Source organism: Equus caballus, chromosome 23, assembly GCF_041296265.1.
Source record: "Equus caballus isolate H_3958 breed thoroughbred chromosome 23, TB-T2T, whole genome shotgun sequence".
Lineage (NCBI taxonomy): Eukaryota > Metazoa > Chordata > Mammalia > Perissodactyla > Equidae > Equus > Equus caballus.
Genome location: NC_091706.1, coordinates 63,320,999 through 63,338,278, shown reverse-complemented (window position 1 = coordinate 63,338,278; position 17,280 = coordinate 63,320,999). Strand labels below are relative to the sequence as shown.

Below are 17,280 nucleotides of genomic sequence, written 5' to 3'. Positions count from 1 at the left end.
GTAAAGTTAAACCTGCCTGTGGATCATTTGCCCTCTTCTTGTCCCAGAGGCCTTTGCTGCTTCTTACTTTTGTGATAGACTCTTTCTCAAGAGGAAGCAGAGCCCCGGAAGTTATTCATTCCTTCAAGTCACGGCAGCCTTTGAGCTCCACTGGCCTTGTTTGGTTCCTTGCATGCAGTGGGCACCCACTGAGGATTGGCTGAGTGACAAGGATCCAGGGCTAAGGCTGACTGGGGTTGTCTGGGTTTGAGCCAGTCCCAAGCGTGTGCTTTCTGTAGTGTACAACTCTCATACAATTAGAGACTTAGGCTGAGGGTAGCCAGAGATCCGTCCCTTTATCTGAAGAGCAGTGAGGAAGGTGGTGGCGCTTCCTGGCAGAGAGAACAGAGTGGGACCTTGGCTTTAGTGCCCTGGATTTATCCCTGGAAACGTCCTGTAGGTCTTGGTCCTTTGCTCTGCTTGCGATTATTTAATTCCAGCTTGACCTTTTTCCCTAACCAGTCTTCTTCACTACCTTGATCTCCTTGTTTATTATGGTCACCCTCTCTTTCTCTTACGCACCTGAGGGTGGAGCAGGGCGTTATTTCCTTAACTGGGGCTTGTCTTTCTGTCTCTGACTGTGTGGCTGTGTCTGAGGGAAGCCCGCAGAGGTGGGCATCTAAGAACAATGCCCTGCTGCGTGCTCTCTGCTAACGCCCCGGGTGCCTCTCTCCTCTCTGTTTTCAGCTCCTCTCCACCAAATTGCCCTATTGCCGTGAGAATGTGTGTCTGGCCTATGGTAGTGAATGGTCAGTATATGCAGTGGGCTCCCAAGCTCACGTCTCCTTCTTGGATCCACGGCAGCCGTCGTACAACGTCAAGTCTGTTTGCTCCAGGGAGCGAGGCAGTGGTAAGAGTCCCAGGGTGCCCCTCAGGCTTACATCTGCCTTGCCCTTGGGTTTTGACCTTCAGTTTCTATGTTGGTTTCCAAATAAGTATCCCGATATTTATGGAAGCTGATAGAAGTGTTTGGTGACACAAGAGGGGAGCTTCAATGCCAGCAGAGCTTCAAACACCACAGACAGATACGTGGCCACAGAAGCCCTTGGTGGAAACCAGCAGTCAGGATATTGGTGGTTTCCATGTTCTTTCACAGAGCCCTACTTTCTCTCCTGTGGTAATTTTTTGCTGGGGCCCTGCCTGGAGTATAAAATTCATTTTTTGCTAAGGGTTGGCATGACGGGGTGAGGAGGAGTTTACAAAGAAGCATGAGGAAAGTTTTGGGGTGATGAATATGTTTGTTATTTTGATTGTGTTACAGATATATATATATATGTTAAAACTTATTTATATAAATCGTATACTTTATGTTTATACTTTTTCAATTTTATTTTTTATGAGGAAGATTAGCCCTGAGCTACCATCTGTGCCAGTCTTCCTCTACTTTGTACATGGGATGTCTCCATAGTATGGCTGATGAGTGGAGTAGGTCTGCACCCAGGGTCCAAACCCGTGAAGCCCAGGCCACTGAAGCAGAGTGTGTGAACTTAACCACTACACCACCAGGCTGGCCCCTAAATTATACACTTTACATATGTGTAGTATATTGTATGTCAGTTATACCTCAGTAAAGGTGAAGGAGATTTTTTTTTTTTGAGGAAGATCAGCCCTGAGCTAACATCTGCTGCCAATCCTCCTCTTTTTGCTGAGGAAGGCTGGCCCTGAGCTAACATCTCTACCCATCTTCCTCTACTTTTTTATATGTGGGACGCCTACCACAGCATGGCGTGCCAAGCGGTGCCATGTCTGCACCCAGGATTCGAACCAGCGAACCCCGGGCCGCCGCAGAGGAACGCGAACTTAACTGCTGCGCCACTGGGCCAGCCCCTGAAGGAAATATTTTGTTTAGTTCTGACCACTGGGTGAATTAGTCTTCAGTCTCCCATTGTTTATAGAATATTCTCTATGAGAGCGACCTCATTTTTTATTGAGGAATAAAAAGAGAGACTTATGTTTGTACTGTACTTTAAGATTTCAGAGTCCCTTTATCTGACATCTTATTTCATCTTACTGCCCTGAACTCTCTGAGAAGCAGGTAGGAAAAAAGTGTTAACCCCGTTTTATAGATGAGGAGACTGAGACCCACAGCAGTTAAATAACTTGCCCAGCATCACACAGGTCAGTGGGGGAACGGACAAGGACCAGAATTGGGATCATCCAACCTAACACAGTGCATTTTCTTCTTCATCTCATTTTGTCCCCGTTCTCATGCAAAAATATGGCTGTGTTATCCTGAGAGCCCTAAAAGGCACAATATGGATCACAGTTTAGCCTCATTTTTTCAAGTAGTGTTTATTTTCATGCAGATATTGCAAAAGTGGCTTTTGTTTTGGATTTCTTTTCATTTTAGTTAAGAGACTCCCATTTCAGAACAGAGAGAATAATATGTATAATGTGAGCAGTAAGGGGAGAAGAAATAGGCTTGGCTGGGATGCTGTCTGCAATGGAAAGTTTTAAGAGATTTTGGTTACTGTTACAGGAGTAGCTTTCACACCTAATGAGGAAATACTGATTCTATAAATATTATCGAGCCCCTCTTATGTGCCAAGAGACGTTTTTGTATCCCATGCACAGATGCATCACATGTATCCACAGGTGTAGCAGATGTGTTTTCCCTATGACCCTGAGTGACTAGGTGACTTGTCCTAAACTCACGCTGTGAGTGAGACACAGTACTCCTTTGGGTGCTTCAGTTCTGGGCTGTCTGCCAGCCTCATAACACACTTAATACCAGCCAAAGACCTCTTGCAGTGTCCCGTGGTAGTGGTTTTAGGTCAAATACAAGGAAGTCCTTATTAATGTAATGGTTTGTAAATATAGAGATAACCCTCAGTTTCAGTACAGGTTGGAAACATATAATGGAGAAGAGCTTAGAGTTATGAAAGGTGACTTGAGTGAGTCCAGGGGGGAGTTGGAGAGGTTCAGGGCGCGCTTCTGATCTTAGGCCAAAAGCATCTTGAGCATCATCAGGCGTCAGGCATTTCTCTGAGGGCACCCGGAAGGTTCCTGTTAGTGGATGGGTGGCGGTGGGGCATCATGGTTCTCTGGCTTTTGCATGAGCTACACCTGCCTTGGGAAAGGCATTGGCTGGTATTTGGGGGTGCCATGTGGACTCAGTGTTGGAGAAATTCAGTCTGTTAAGTACGTACTCTCCTTGCTCATTGCCCTCTTCTCTCTCTCAGGGATCCGGTCAGTGAGTTTCTATGAGCACATCATCACTGTGGGCACAGGGCAGGGCTCCCTGCTGTTCTATGACATCCGAGCTCAGAGGTTCCTGGAAGAGAGGCTCGCTGCTTGTTATGGGTCCAAGCCCAAACTGGCAGGGGAGAATCTGAAACTAACCACTGGCAAAGGCTGGCTGGTAAGTAAGCCCCTGCCTGACGTGGTTACTGCACAGCGACAGGAAAATTGTCTTCACTCTGCCTACTCCACCCCCACTGACACACCACCTGCACACATACATTTTCCCTGGTGAGAGGCACTCCTTGGAGCAGAGGCACAGTCCCTTGATCTTGCTTTTGTGTCTGCATGCCCCTGTGAAGACAGGCCCAATAAGACACACTGGCTGGCCCAGGATCCCCTCCGAGTGTAGGAGAGCGGGAAGGAGCAGGGCCCTCCGGGCTGGCAGTGAGTTATTCGAGTTTGGCCCCAGCTGCCCTGAGACCTTGGGTTTGTGCAGCAGCTCCTCGGCCTGCTCGGCCCCTCCCTCGTGCTCAGTTGGAAATGTGAGGCGCTGACTCCCATGAGCGCCGTTCTCCTGACGTCAGGTTGTAGATGTGGGACCTCCTCTTCAGGAGGCCAGAAAGCATTCCTGCCCCTTCTCCCTTCCCGCTCCCTGGCTGGAGGTGCTAACAGAGTCTCTTTCTTTTCTCGTAGAATCATGATGAAACCTGGAGGAATTACTTTTCGGACATTGATTTCTTCCCCAATGCTGTTTACACCCACTGCTACGACTCGTCGGGAACGAAGCTCTTTGTGGCAGGAGGCCCCCTCCCTTCAGGGCTCCATGGGAACTATGCTGGGCTCTGGAGTTAATGACAACTAACTCTCTCCCCAAATGCAGAGATTTACACTAACTTCCATCCTCAGTTTCCTTGTTACTTCTTTTGATTTTTTCCAATTGAGTGAGGCCCTCATATTTTAGTGGGAACACCGGAATTTGCCTTTGGTTCGGGCTCTTGACAGGAAGAAGCTCTTTGCAGAAATCTGAAGTGTTTTTTGTTTGGTTGGTTTTTTCCCTTTTGGTAATCAGAATTTTACTTTACTGTCTTTTTTCTTTCTGGCTTCTCAACCAAACATTGTTGTTAATCCCTGTTTGTGTTTTTTCTTCAAGTGACACGCACTCTTCCCTCTCTGGCTTCTTTAGGCTGACATAGTTGCTCTCCCCCTTACTTCATTCTTCAGAGGTAGGGCCCCTTTATAATTATGTGGTTGCCCTCAGACTTTCTGTGAAAGTTTGGGGGCTGTGTGTGTGTGTGCACGTGCGTGTGTGTGCATGAACTTGTGTGCCTGTAAGTACTGTGTGTCACTGAAATTACCTGGAGTGAGGATTACTTGTAATTAAAATATTTATAAAAGAAACAACTTTATTCACAGAGTCCAGCTTTGGGACTGGTCTTTATCTTGTTTTTCAAAATTTAACAGCACTGATTATAGGAAGTAAAAACAGAAAGGAAAACAAACCACCACCAGGATTACACTTTGAGTTAGACTGCACCTTCCTGGGGCTCTCACACCAGGACCCCTCAGTGGCTTGGCCCCTCCCTGGCTCCCGTCTGTGTGGCCCCTAGGCGAGAACATTTGTGCCTGTGTGCCACTTCCATTTCAGCTTCCGTCTGCTTAGCCAGTGGCCACTCCCCTGAAACATCAGGGTCTCCAGCCACACGCAGCTCCGGAGGCTGCAGAAGGCTCGGAAGGGCTTGATAAAGAGAATCCTTATCCCACCCTCTCTCTCCCTCCCCGCAAACAAGACCAGATCTGCTGTCTCAGGGGCCTGGAGCTGGAGGCCTCAAATCTTCTGAGATTCACTTACTCAGACCCCTTGGCTGTGTTTGCCTTTCTTCTCCCCAATGGGTTCTGCGTTTGCATTCTGGATTGAGTTCAGTCCAGGAGGGGGTGGTGAGCAGGGGGTTTATCTGTGTGTAGTGAGTGCTTCATTTCTGCCATGTTCATTCTCTCAATGCGGTGGGGCAGGGGTTGAAGCCACCTCTCCCACTCCGTTGGCTCAGCCCTGGAATGGTGATGGGGTGGCCTACAGCCAGCAACATTGTGCATGTAAAAGCATCCATGTGATTAGTAATTTGTTCCTCCCTTGAACTGTCTGTTTAGTCTGAGGTTTTTAAACTTGCAGGCAACTGACCGACTGATGTCCTGTTATCCCTTGCTTTTTATGCATCATGTTGCAGATAACAGCTGTTCCCAGCCCGAAATTCCTCCTCCATTCTAAGCACGTACTCTGCTTCTGTCAACAGCCCATCCTGGGGAAAGGAAATTTGCTTTCCCAGTCATCCTCCTGTGCTCTGGGTGTAAGTGGAGAGATTGGAAAAAAAGCGTGTCTTCTCCTTGTGATGGGGGCTGGCGGGAAGGGGAGACGGCGAGTCTACCTATCTTGGTGGTGCAAGGCGTACACCACAGATTCTAGAATTCTCATCTTCTAACCTAGAGAAATAGGTGCTATAAACAGGAATTAAGCAAAATGCTGGATGCTGTAGATCTTTTAATCGTCTTAATTTTTTTCTACTGTAAACTACAAGCTGTAGATTTCTTAGTTCTCACAGAACTTCTACCATTTTAAACCGACTTGTATATTTAAAAAAAAAAAGATCTTAAGTAGGATGTTTTGTACTATTGCCAGACCCTCTTCTGTGATGGGTAATAGATTTTATTGTTTTTTGAGATTTTGTTTTCAAAAATGTAGCACTTGACTTTTTGCCAAGTAAAAAAATAAACACTATTCCAGTGCACAGTGGTTTGAGTGAGTGTGTATAGCCAAGAGGCAGCAGGGAAAGGCTGCTTTCACATGTACATGACTGGTTGGAAGGTCAGCTTGGGGGACCAGGATTGATGGGAGCAGAAGGGGAACACAAGAGTTCCCTCAAGGTCAAAGGCCCACACACGAACACTAGGACCTGCTTGTTCCTGCTCCCCAGCTCTGGCCCAAGATCAGTTGCTCTGGGATCCAGTTGAGGGTGGCCGTGCCCAGACGGAGTAAGTGTGGTGCTTGAGAAACAACCCAGGCCAAAGATGAGGAGGGGTTGCCAGTCCTTGCTCTGAATGACTTTATGGATTTGAGCAAGGTGACCGGCTCCTTTTACATCAGCCAGGGGTGGTGAGAGGCCCTGTCTGCTTCAGTGGAGGGTGCCCTGAGAATGACCACGGAAGGGGCTGCACAGTGCTCAGGGAACAGGATACCATCTTTTTGAAGTTGGAGCCCTAGATCCTAGTTGCCCTTTGTAAGAGGAGGCCACAGCCACCATAGTGAGTGGCGCTCTTCCCGGAGCCTGTTCGTGTCCGACAGAAAGGCAGACGGCTGAATCGTAGCACCCTCCTCAGGCACCTCTGGAAGGCCCATCAGGGCTGGACCACAGAGCCAGGCCAGGCAAGGGGTATTCCTCTGTCACGTGGCACTTGTTCCTTTCCAGAGCAAGTAGGATACAGCTGCCCTTTGCACCTGCCTTAGAGGCTGCCTGGTTTAGAACATGACTCAGACGGGCACCAGGTAGGTACCATCAAAGGCTGCAAGACAGGAAGGGGGAGAGGATGAGTTGAAGCGACTGAGAGGACTTCCTAGAGGAGAAGAGCTACATTTGGAAAGGGACTGGAATTAGCCTTTCCCAAAATGGGGTTTTTAGAATCCCCAATCCATGGAACGGTGATTGGTGTTTGCAAAATGTTCCATGGTTAAATTATTTTTGGGACGTGCAGAGTAAAACAAATACTTCTTTACTGCACAGCCTCAGGTTTTTGGTAACTATGAGACTTGTGTTCGTGGAACATACTCAGAGAAAGGTGACAGAGGATGTGGCGTGCGCCTGGCCTCAGCCTCTGGCCTCCATGGAATATTGGCTCTGCTCCCATTTTCCAGCCAGACTTTCCAGTAAAATATGTATCACAGAAGGGCTGTGTGGACTTTGTGGGGTCCCTCCCTTTCCTGCCAGCAGTCCCTACTCCCAGGCCATGAAAGAACTTCCTTGTTTTCTCTCAGGCCGCGTGCCTCATTCCAGGTGGTCTACTGGCTCCTCCTGTCATCCTTTTCGTAGAAGGCTTTGGAACCTCATTTATGCTCCAGGTTCCCTGCCCCTGCCCTCCGTGAGCTGATTAGTATTGCTCTGACCCTCACTGGTCCTTATAAAGCTGAAGACTCCCAGTCCAGGCCTCTCTGGTCCAGCTCCACCCACAGTTCCTAGAGCGGGTACCCAAAAATAGCAATTCAGAAATAGCATGACCCTTGGTTTAGCATTGGGGGTCACTCTTGTAAGAAACTATGACCCAAGTGTTTTTCTTCCTTTTCAGTTGGCTGGTGTCTGGGAGAAAATTTGGGGGAAAGAACGGGGAGAGGGAGGATCACTCAGTGTTACTTGCTTTTATTTCATGCTAGTGTGCTAAGATGACTGGAAGCTTCGGGAGGGTAGAAACCTGGGCTTCTACCTCTGGAACTACTATGAAGACGAAAGTTTGGGTTTCTTAGCTGGGTTCTTCTGCCCTCACTTCAGCTCCTCCAAAGAATCATCCAGAGAAACAAATGTGAGAAATCACTAGAGAGAGCATGTGAACTGAACTCAAGGTGGGGTTGTGAGCTGTTAGGATTCAGCTCCCCGAGACAGAGATGTGAGCTGTCCTCTCACATTTCCCCGGGTTGAACCTCCCATCTCAACACTATTCTTGATTAGTGTGTAATTGCCGAAGTCAGAGTTTTTAAAGGATAATAATACTCATTAACTGAGCTCAGAGTCACATGTTTACTGCATTTCTTGTTAAGCAGCATTCAGGGCTGTAATTAACATCCCTAGTGCTGTGGACAGGAAGAAAACAAACGATCAACTCCTCTCTTAGGAGAAACTTCCCTCACTCATAGCTACTTTTGTCTTAGCTGGTGGCAGACAGAGGACTGGAAGTAATAATGAGGCTTCCTTGTTCTCCAGGGTCAAGGTCATTTGCTGATTGCAGAGAACACTGTGCTGGGTACCCTGGCCTGAGGTGTGGCAGTTTGGGCCCTGTAATGTGTCGCTTACCTGAGAAACAGCCCTCATCTTCACCATTACCCCCACTCCCTCTGCCCGTCTAGGGCCCTCCTGCTGAAAACAGAAAATTATTGCCCCAACCACTCTGCTTAAGGTTCCAATGTTAGATTGTTTGGGGGTTGGGGAGGTGGGGGTGTGCAGCAGGCAGGTTATATTACCTGATTAAAGGTATTGCTGTTCCCTGAAGGCAGATACATGCCACCGCCCAGCAGCAACTGCTCGGGGTAAGCCATGGGCTAAAGGGGAGGATGTGGGTTCCGTTCTAGTTCTCCCACTGCCTCTCATGGCCGTATGACTTTGAACAAGTCTTTTCCCCTCTCTGGATTCAGGTTTTTCGTCTTTTCATTCCATCACAATGAGGAGAGGAGTTCAGATTAGACATTAGATGATTTCCTGGATCCTTAACATCTACAACTGTTCTACTGGTGCAGGGAAGTCTAAGAAGAACAGGAAGTGATCTCTGTTCTCAAGCAGTAAATATTATATAGCAGGGTTTGGTAAATTTTTATGTGAGTCTTATTTTCCTAATGGCTTCCAATAAAACACTGAAAATTGTAGTGGGTTGAAGAGTGTCCCCCAAAATTCGCATACATCCGGAACCTCAGAACGTGACCTTACTTGGAAATAGGGTCTGTGCAGATAGGATTAAGATAACGATCGAGGGGCCGGCCCCGTGGCCGAGTGGTTAAGTTCACCCACTCCGCTTTGGTGGCCCAGGGTTTCACTGGTTCAGATCCTGGGCGCAGACATGGCACCCCTTGTCAGGCCATGCTGAGGCAGCATCCCACATGCCACAACTAGAAGGACTCACAACTGAAAATACACAACTAGGCACCGGGGGAATTTGGAGAGAAAAAGGAAAAGTAAAATCTTTAAAAATAAAAGGATCGAGCTGAGATCACTGGGTTAGGGTGTGCCTAAGTCCAATGAGAGTCCTTATGAGGTAGAAAAGGATGTACAGGGAAACACAGAGAAAAGGATATGAAGATGGAGGCAGAGATTGGAGTAATGTATCTACAACCAAGGAATGCCAGGAGCCACCAGAAGCTGGAAGAGGTAAGGAAAGACCTTCCCAGAGCCCTGGGGAGGAGCATGGCCCTGCTGACACCTTGATTTTGGACTTCCGGCTTCCAAAACTGAGAGAATGAGTTTCTGTTGCTTTAAAACCACCAAATTTTTGGTAATTTGTTTTGGCAGCCCTAGCAAGCTAATACATGAGTACTCTGAGGAATTTTCAGATACCAATTTTTATAAAATCACATTTGAGATTTAAGAAAAATTTTTTCTTTTATGATAATATAAAGATGAGCTCTACTCACATAGTAGCACTAAGACTTATAAAAGCAAAATTAAAACTCAGAACCACCCTTGAATTGATTCTGCCTTCGAAAACCTGTCCCTTCTGGGACTAAAGCAGTAATCCCCAAAACTGCCCACCTGTTGTTGCTTTCTCCTGCCAATCTCAAACTGTCTCCATATTGTTAACTTTTACTCTAGGTCATCTTTTCATAGCGCAGATCGTAGAGTCTTAGGATGCTTTCCCATCCTGAATTTATTTGCCAATAACATATAGAGCTATCTGCAGTCCCCCTTGATAGCAGGAGATAATAAGAGACCTAGCTAAGCCCTGAGATACCTAAACTTGCTTTTCTATAGGATCTGCCTTGTACTTGCCTGGGCAGACCTGGAATTGCTAACCGGGATGTGAGAAGAATCCCCAAGGACCGAGGGTACATGAGTCATCAGATAAAGTCAGCATTAATTTTATTGTCCTAGGCTACTGGTTTATTTGGTGGTTGTGGTCTTTATCAGGAATGCTTAGCCTATCAAAATGGTATTCTTTGTGTTGAAAAATTATTGATTATATCCATTGACTTAGCAGTTTCACGTCTGGGAATTTTAGGCAATAGTCTAGGCATGCATGCAAAGACAGATGTATAAGGATGGTTATTCTGACATTAAATAGCAAGAAAAAAAAAAAAAAAAAACTGGAAGTACCCTATTAAAAAGGAAATGGTTAGGGGCTGGCCCCGTGGCCAAGTGGTTAAGTTCGCGCGCTCCGCTGCAGGTGGCCCAGTGTGTCGTCAGTTCGAATCCTGGGCGCAGACATGGCACTGCTCATCAAACCACGCTGAGGCAGCGTCCCACATGCCACAACTAGAAGGACCCACAACTAAGAATATGCAACTGTGTACCTGGGGGCTTTGGGGAGAAAAAGGAAAAAATTAAATCTTAAAAAAAAAAAAAAGGAAATGGTTAAATGAAGACTTAAAATGTTCATGAGTCAATCCTACCACAAAAAGAGAGACCACCAGATGTTATGTGCCTCCTGGTGGGTTGCAATAGAAAGTTAACAGCATTACCTAAGAAGTATTCTTGCCAGGAGATCAAACTTGATCTGAAGAAGCTTTCAAATCTATCAGTTGTCAGAGAACACAGTGGAAAGAGGGACATATCGATGGTATAATGGAAATGCAAACGACCAAATCAAAAATGTAGGGAAAATGACCTGTTTTTTCCAAAAAGTAAAGAGCAAGAAAAAGCTGTTACAGATTAAGGGAGTCTTGAGAGAGGCATATGAAGCAGATGTGATGTGTAGATGGTGTTTATATCCTGACTCAAAACAATGCAGCTGTAGAAAGATAATCAGGGAAAATTGAACACTGACTGGATATTAGATAATAGAAAAGAATTATTGTTACTTTTCCTAGGTGTAATAATGGTATTGTGGTTATGTTTTAAAAAAATCCTTAGGGGCCGGCCCAGTGGCACAGCGGTTAAGTGTGCACGTTCTGCTTCGGCCACCCAGGGTTTGCCTGTTCGGATCCCCCAGGTGCAGCCATGGCACTGCTTGGCAAGCCATGCTGTGGTAGGCGTCCCATATATAAAATAGAGGAAGATGAGCATGGATGTTAGCTCAGGGCCAGTCTTCCTCAGCAAAAAGAAGAGGATTGGCAGCAGTTAGCTCGGGGCTAATCTTCCTCAAAAAAAAAAATATATATATATCACATTGTAAAAATAAATAAATAAATAAAATTTAAAAATCCTTAGCTCTTACATATATCTTTTTATAGATGAAATAACATGGTGTCAAGGATTTGTTTTAAAATAATCCAGAGGGTTAGATCATGTTTTAAAGCTATAATGTGTTGCTAACTGTTGAAGCTGGTAGACGGGTATATGGGGGCTCATTATACCAGTCTAGTTTTGTGACGTTAGAAATTTTCCATAATAATAAGTTTTTTAAACAGTACATACAGGTAAGTCTATATATACTGACATAGAATGATTGCTGAGATATATTTTAATAGTAACAAAGTGGATACAAACCAGCTTCTAAAGCAGGATCTCTTGCAAAACTTATACATATCTATATTTAGGGATAGGACCATCTAAAATGTTATGGCCACAATGTCAATAGTAGGTCTCTTGGCAGCAGAGTTTCAATGATACTTTTTTTATTCTTTGCTTGTCTGTATTTTCTAGGAGTGTCACTTAAAACGCCCCCCTCTAGTTTTTCTTCAACATGTGCTGGTTGCAAATAAGAAATTAATAACAAAAGAGGAGAGTGGAGAGAGAATATTGATTGCTCCTTTGCTTAAAAAGCCTAAAACAAAAATTCCTCACTTCCCTTTCCTTCTGCACAAACCCTCTGCTTAGGCCAATCCATTCACCCAGTCCTCTCAACTCACCTAGCACTTTCCTTGTCAAAATTGCTCTCATCCGAAAAGGAAATTGCTTACATCCTGGCAAGATCTCTCACAGTGTAGCTCAGGTCCTAACTCTTCTAGAAAGTCTTTCACCATCACACCCCTCCTCAGGGAGCCCTGCTTTCAGGGGTCTTTCCAAGTACAGGCAGGTACAGGATTGTCCTAAGAACCCCAAAGTCTTCCGACGAGGCCGAGTAAATTGCTCTGGGCCAATGAATCCATCATACACCCAGTAGAGGGAGCCAGAACTTAGTTCCCAAGCTCCAGAGGTACCACCCCTGCATAAACAAACTCCATCAGGAGTGCCTTCAAAATTAAGCACAAAACATGTTTTTTAGGGGGGAAGGAAGAAGGAGTAGGCAGAGCTGTAATGTCAGTCTTGAAAGAGGGTTTTTTTTTGTTGTTATAATGAACCTTTCAGAGAAGCAATCTGTGAACCAGACTCCCCTGTACATATTATGTGCAGATTTGATTTACAAACATATGTGCACACAACTTCTCAAAAGTATGTGTGTGTTTTGCGTAAAGCCAGAGAGACCTTACTGTGTAAGGAACGAACAGGATGTTGCCGCTGGATCTCCAAATTCAATAAACTGAGCATTGGTTGGAGGTGTTAGGTAGGATGCAGCTTGGACAAAGAGCACTGGATCTGAGGCTGGTGTTCCTAGTTAAATCCTGTCTCTAATCATTAACCAGCTGTTTGACTGGAGGCTGTTTGAATTTCTCTGGGCTGGTTGTGAGCTTCTGCGAGGAGAGACGTGAAGGTGCTTTGAAACAGAGCACAACTGTGAAGCATTCTCAGGGCTCCCAACCAGCTGAGCCATCTGTTGAGATTTCACATTCCCAGGGAGATGTCACATCTCCCTCACCGAAACTCAGTCCATATAATCCTGACTCTGGGGCAGCCAGGAGCCTGGGGACTAGCTGGAGTTAATTGGGGCAAAAAGCTGCAAGCCCCCAAGCATCCAGCCAGCCCTTTACCCAAGCAGGAACCAGGAGCCTCTTCTCCCCTTCTGGTTGTAGCCTCCCCTTTTAACTACAGAGAGGTGAGAGGCTTAGCTAGGCTGCCCAGCTGGAGGAAGAAGCCATCTGTGGCCTTTCCCCAAAACACAGGGGACCTGAGCAACCCTGGAGAGAGAAGCTGACAGCTGGGTCCCCTGAGACATTGTGGGGAGGCAGCTCCCAGAGAACATGAAGAACTCTGCTAGGAGCTGAGCTGGCAGAACTGGAGCAAGGCCTCTAGGACGGAGGCGTTGGTACTCCTGGGAGACTCTCTCTAAGCCAGAGCGGCCACTGCCAACCAGGGTTAGGCAGTGACAAGCATTAGCTTTGCCCTGCAGGCAAGGCCCCAGCACCTACAGGTCCAGTTTGGGTCCCTCTGTGTTTGGAGTCAGGTGCTGGTTTGTGTTTTCTCTGAGATCCTCCCCCTCCCCAGGTCTCTCTGCACCATCTGTAGCCGGCTATGCCTACAGTTGGGGACAGTAATTTTCTGCAGGGCTATTCCTCAGCAGGGCAGGCCTGCAGGAACTGGTTTAACTTGCTTCTGAGAGTCTTGACTCCACCCCAGACTCCTTTGGCTTCAGGGAAGGGATGTGGAGGGGTGGGGGAGGAGGAGACAGGACACAGCTAGCCAGAGGGAACTGGGAAGTCAGGAGGTCCCTGGAGAGACGACTTAACTCGGGGAGAAGAGGGTCTCCCAGGCTCCCCTGAGTTCCCACCAACCTGTCTCCTCACAGGTCACAGGACAGAGACTGCAGCGCCTCTCTGCCTCTCCTATAGTTAATGTCGCCTTTGATTCTCCCGGAAGCCGCCCCCTTGGGGAAGTCTTCCCTGCCCATCGCCATCTCCAGGAGCAGCCACCTTTGGTCAGGCCTCACCCTCTGTAGACTAGACTCGGGTTCCTTGAGGGCAGGGCCTGAGCTGTTGTCTGAATCTCTACCAGGTCTGTGTGGAGTCAGTGTTGGGCTGAGGAGCAGAGCAGCCCCTGGAAACTTCCATCTACCCATCCAGTCTTCTGCTTCCATCAGTGCATGACAGCTCAGTGCCCTAACTTGCAGCTTTCTTGACTCCTGTTGTATCTTACATTCCTGGCGGCTCACTGTGTTGCACACTTTAAGGCCAAATTATGGGGCATAAACAGCAATGTTTGAAATTTCAGTAAATAAAATGATGTTAAGTGTGCCTCCTTTCCCCCACCAGATCTGCCTTCCACCCTGCTCAGTGCCTGTTCGGTGTCTCATCAATAGGCTTCCTTGTCCTCCGGCTTCTGGTTAGGTTCAGCCAATGGAAACTAGAAGGAGGGAGGAGAGGGATGTGAGATTGTTTACTCCCCATCACACAACCCACCTTCCTAAAAACAGGGTCTCTGCAGACCCCTGTCAGATGGCCTTTCCCTACACTCTCTGCTCCCTCCCTGTTGCCACCTCAGGTCCAGTAGTGATCAAGTTTCCACACTGTCACTGGCCCCGGGGTACTGCACCATCTCTTGTTGCCTTTCCTTCACTAAACTCTCCTCAGTGATCTCTCTGTTTCTGGCTGGGACCCTGATAGCTAGGACAGGTACCACTGAGACATATGAATCACCACCTAACCTAGCTCTGTCACTAGTCTGTGGGACCTTGGCAAGTTACCCAACCTCTCTGAACCTTGGTTTCCTCATATGTAAAATACTGCAGGGAGAGAGGGCTACTCTGAGGTCATATTCAGCTCTTAGAATCTTTGCTTCTAAGGGGATAAGGTAGCTCCCATAGAATTCAACCAAGATGGAAAAATAGTAGCATTATTCCATTGGGCACTGGAGTGTAGGGCTTAGGGGGGTCTCCCAGAGTTAAGAGTTGGTAAGGGAAAAGGCAAGAAATACCTCCATCTGTGCTGCATGTGTGTTTACTTTAAACGTGGTCCTTTCCAAGAAATTCTCCGGAGTTGCAGGGGGAATCAGCTTCTATTTTATCTTCAGCTCTCTTTGTATTTGTCTTCCCTTGTTGGAAAAATCTCTTTCTCCTAGTGTTTTTTCTCAATCTCTCTATTTCCATTAATTGAGTCTCTCTCTATTTCTTTTCTTCTTTTTATTTCTGTTTCTCTCCATTAAAACAAACAAACAAACAAAAAGGCATTTCCTTCAGCACCTAGTTAGCAGGGGAGACTCAGAAAGTTCTAAACAAAGGTCCCTGGCAGGCATACAAGTGAGGCGGCCAGAACTGACCAGCACCTGGAGCTGCCAGTTAGAGGGAAAGTCCCAGATGCTGGAAACGTTTGGCCCCGGAGATGTTTTCCCAGGCTGAGACCGAGACTGACAATTACTTTTAACCTTACATGTTGGACTGAATCCACTTTGGACAGAATCCACCTGGCTGTCTCTTGTACCACCCAGCTGTCTTGTACCTATGATTTCAGGAAAAGTGCTTCAAAACCAGAGAGGGAGGCTGAGATTTCTCTTTAACTGGAGTCATAGATAGCCCTAAGACTTCTAGAGCTGGAAGGACTTCAAAGATGGTTTATAATAAAGCCTCTTTGTTTTACAAATAAAAGAACTAAAATCCAGAGAGGGGAAGGGTCTTGCCCAAGCTCCTAGTCAATTAAAAGCAGAGCTAGTAACAGTTAAAACGTACATAATGTCTAGCTCTGCTCTAAGTGCTTTGCATATATTAACTCATTTAATCCTCATAACAACCCTGTGGAGGGAGGATTCCAATGGGTTTTTTTTTTTTTTTTTTCCGAGGAAGATTAGCCCTGAGCTAACATCTGCCACCAATCCTCTTTTTGCTGAGGAAGCCTGGCCCTGAGCTAACATCTGTGCCCATCTTCCTCTACTTTATATGTGGGACGCCCACCACAGCATGGCTTGCCAAGCGGTGCCATGTCTGCACCTGGGATCTGAACCGGCGAACCCCAGACCACTGAAGTGGAACCTGCAAACTTAACTGCTGCACCAATGGGCTGGCCCCTGGGAGCATTAGTATTATCATCTCATTTTACAGATGAGGAAACTGAGGCCCAGAGAGGTAAAGAAACTTGCCTGCACTGGAATCTGTGTTCTCTACTACTTTATCCTGCAACCTTCAGGATTATACTGTATCTTGATATAGCCTGTCACCTGAAATAGGCTATGCTAGGAGTCTTTCTGTTGCAGAAATCAGCAAATGCTATAAATCAGGCTTTTTTTTTTTTTTAAAGATTGGCACCTGAGCTAACATCTGTTGCCAATCTTTTTCTTCTCCTTCTTCTCCTTCTCCTCCTCCTTTCTTCCCAAAGCCCCCCAGTACATGGTTGTATATTCTAGTTGTAGGTCCTTCTGGGTGTGCTATGTGGGACGCCGCCTCAGTACGGCTTGAAGAGCAGTGCCACGTCCGCGCCCAGGATGGGGACCCATGAAACCCTGGGCCGAAGCAGAGCACACGAACTTAACCACTACGCCTCCAGGCCAACCCCCCAAATACTCTTTATTGTAAATTCCATATTCTCATTGAATGCTTTTGTTGATATTTGCTGAACTGTTATATCCATAGCCAATGCATTTTGCAACTAATGAGTACAATTCCAATTTTCATTTATTGACGGAGTGTTTTCTAAGACCACCAAGCAGTTCTCCAGTTCTAAGATGGACGCAGACTGGATGTCCTACAATTTAACTCAATTCTGACACAATCTGTCTGGAGATAGTGTCAGATCCCACAGGTTAAGGGCTCAGTCCTGCAAGACTGCACCCACTTCAGATGCCGATTGCAAGTCTAGGCTGTCACCTGTGCTTCTGACCAACCAGCTATAAATCAGAAGATCCCAGGACTCCCTCCTCGGGTTCAATCATTTGTTAGAACAGCTCACAAAGGTCAGGGAAACATTTTTATGTTTATTAGTTTATTATAAAGGATATATGAAAGATACAGATAAACAGCCAGATGGAGAGGCACACAAGGCGAGGTCTGGAAGGGTCCTGAGTGCAGGAGTGGAACTGGGGTGCCCCACCTTCCCGGAAGGTGGATGCAGCTCACCAACCCAGAAACTCATCGGACCTTCCCTGAGGTAGGTAGGTGGGGTGAAAATTCCAACCCTCTAATCACTGGGTCTTTGGTGACCAGCCCCATCCTGAGGCTAGGCAGAGACCCCACTCTAAGTCACCTCATTAGCATAAACTCAAGTGGGAGAGAAAGGGCTTGCTAGGAATAACAAAAGACACTCCTACCACCTAGGAAATTACAAAAGTTTTAGGAGCTCCATGCCAGGAACCAGGGGCCAAATATACATATTTCCTTTTTTTCTTTTTCTTTTTTTGAGGAATATTAGCCCTGAGCTAA

The 17,280-nt window shown here is 46.6% G+C and overlaps 1 protein-coding gene across 2 annotated transcripts in view; it reads left to right on the top strand.

Moving 5' to 3' along the window:
* Positions 1–6,002, top strand: part of DCAF12 (DDB1 and CUL4 associated factor 12) — a 35,252-nt gene extending 29,250 nt beyond the window's left edge. For both annotated transcript variants that reach the window (XM_005605060.4, XM_001499560.7), the window contains 3 exons: positions 727–889; positions 3,222–3,400; positions 3,916–6,002. In XM_005605060.4, the coding sequence (XP_005605117.1) occupies positions 727–889; positions 3,222–3,400; positions 3,916–4,074 (501 nt within the window). In that variant the 3' untranslated portion in view covers positions 4,075–6,002. The remainder of the gene's footprint in view (positions 1–726; positions 890–3,221; positions 3,401–3,915) is intronic.
* The last annotated feature ends 11,278 nt before the right edge of the window (positions 6,003–17,280 follow it).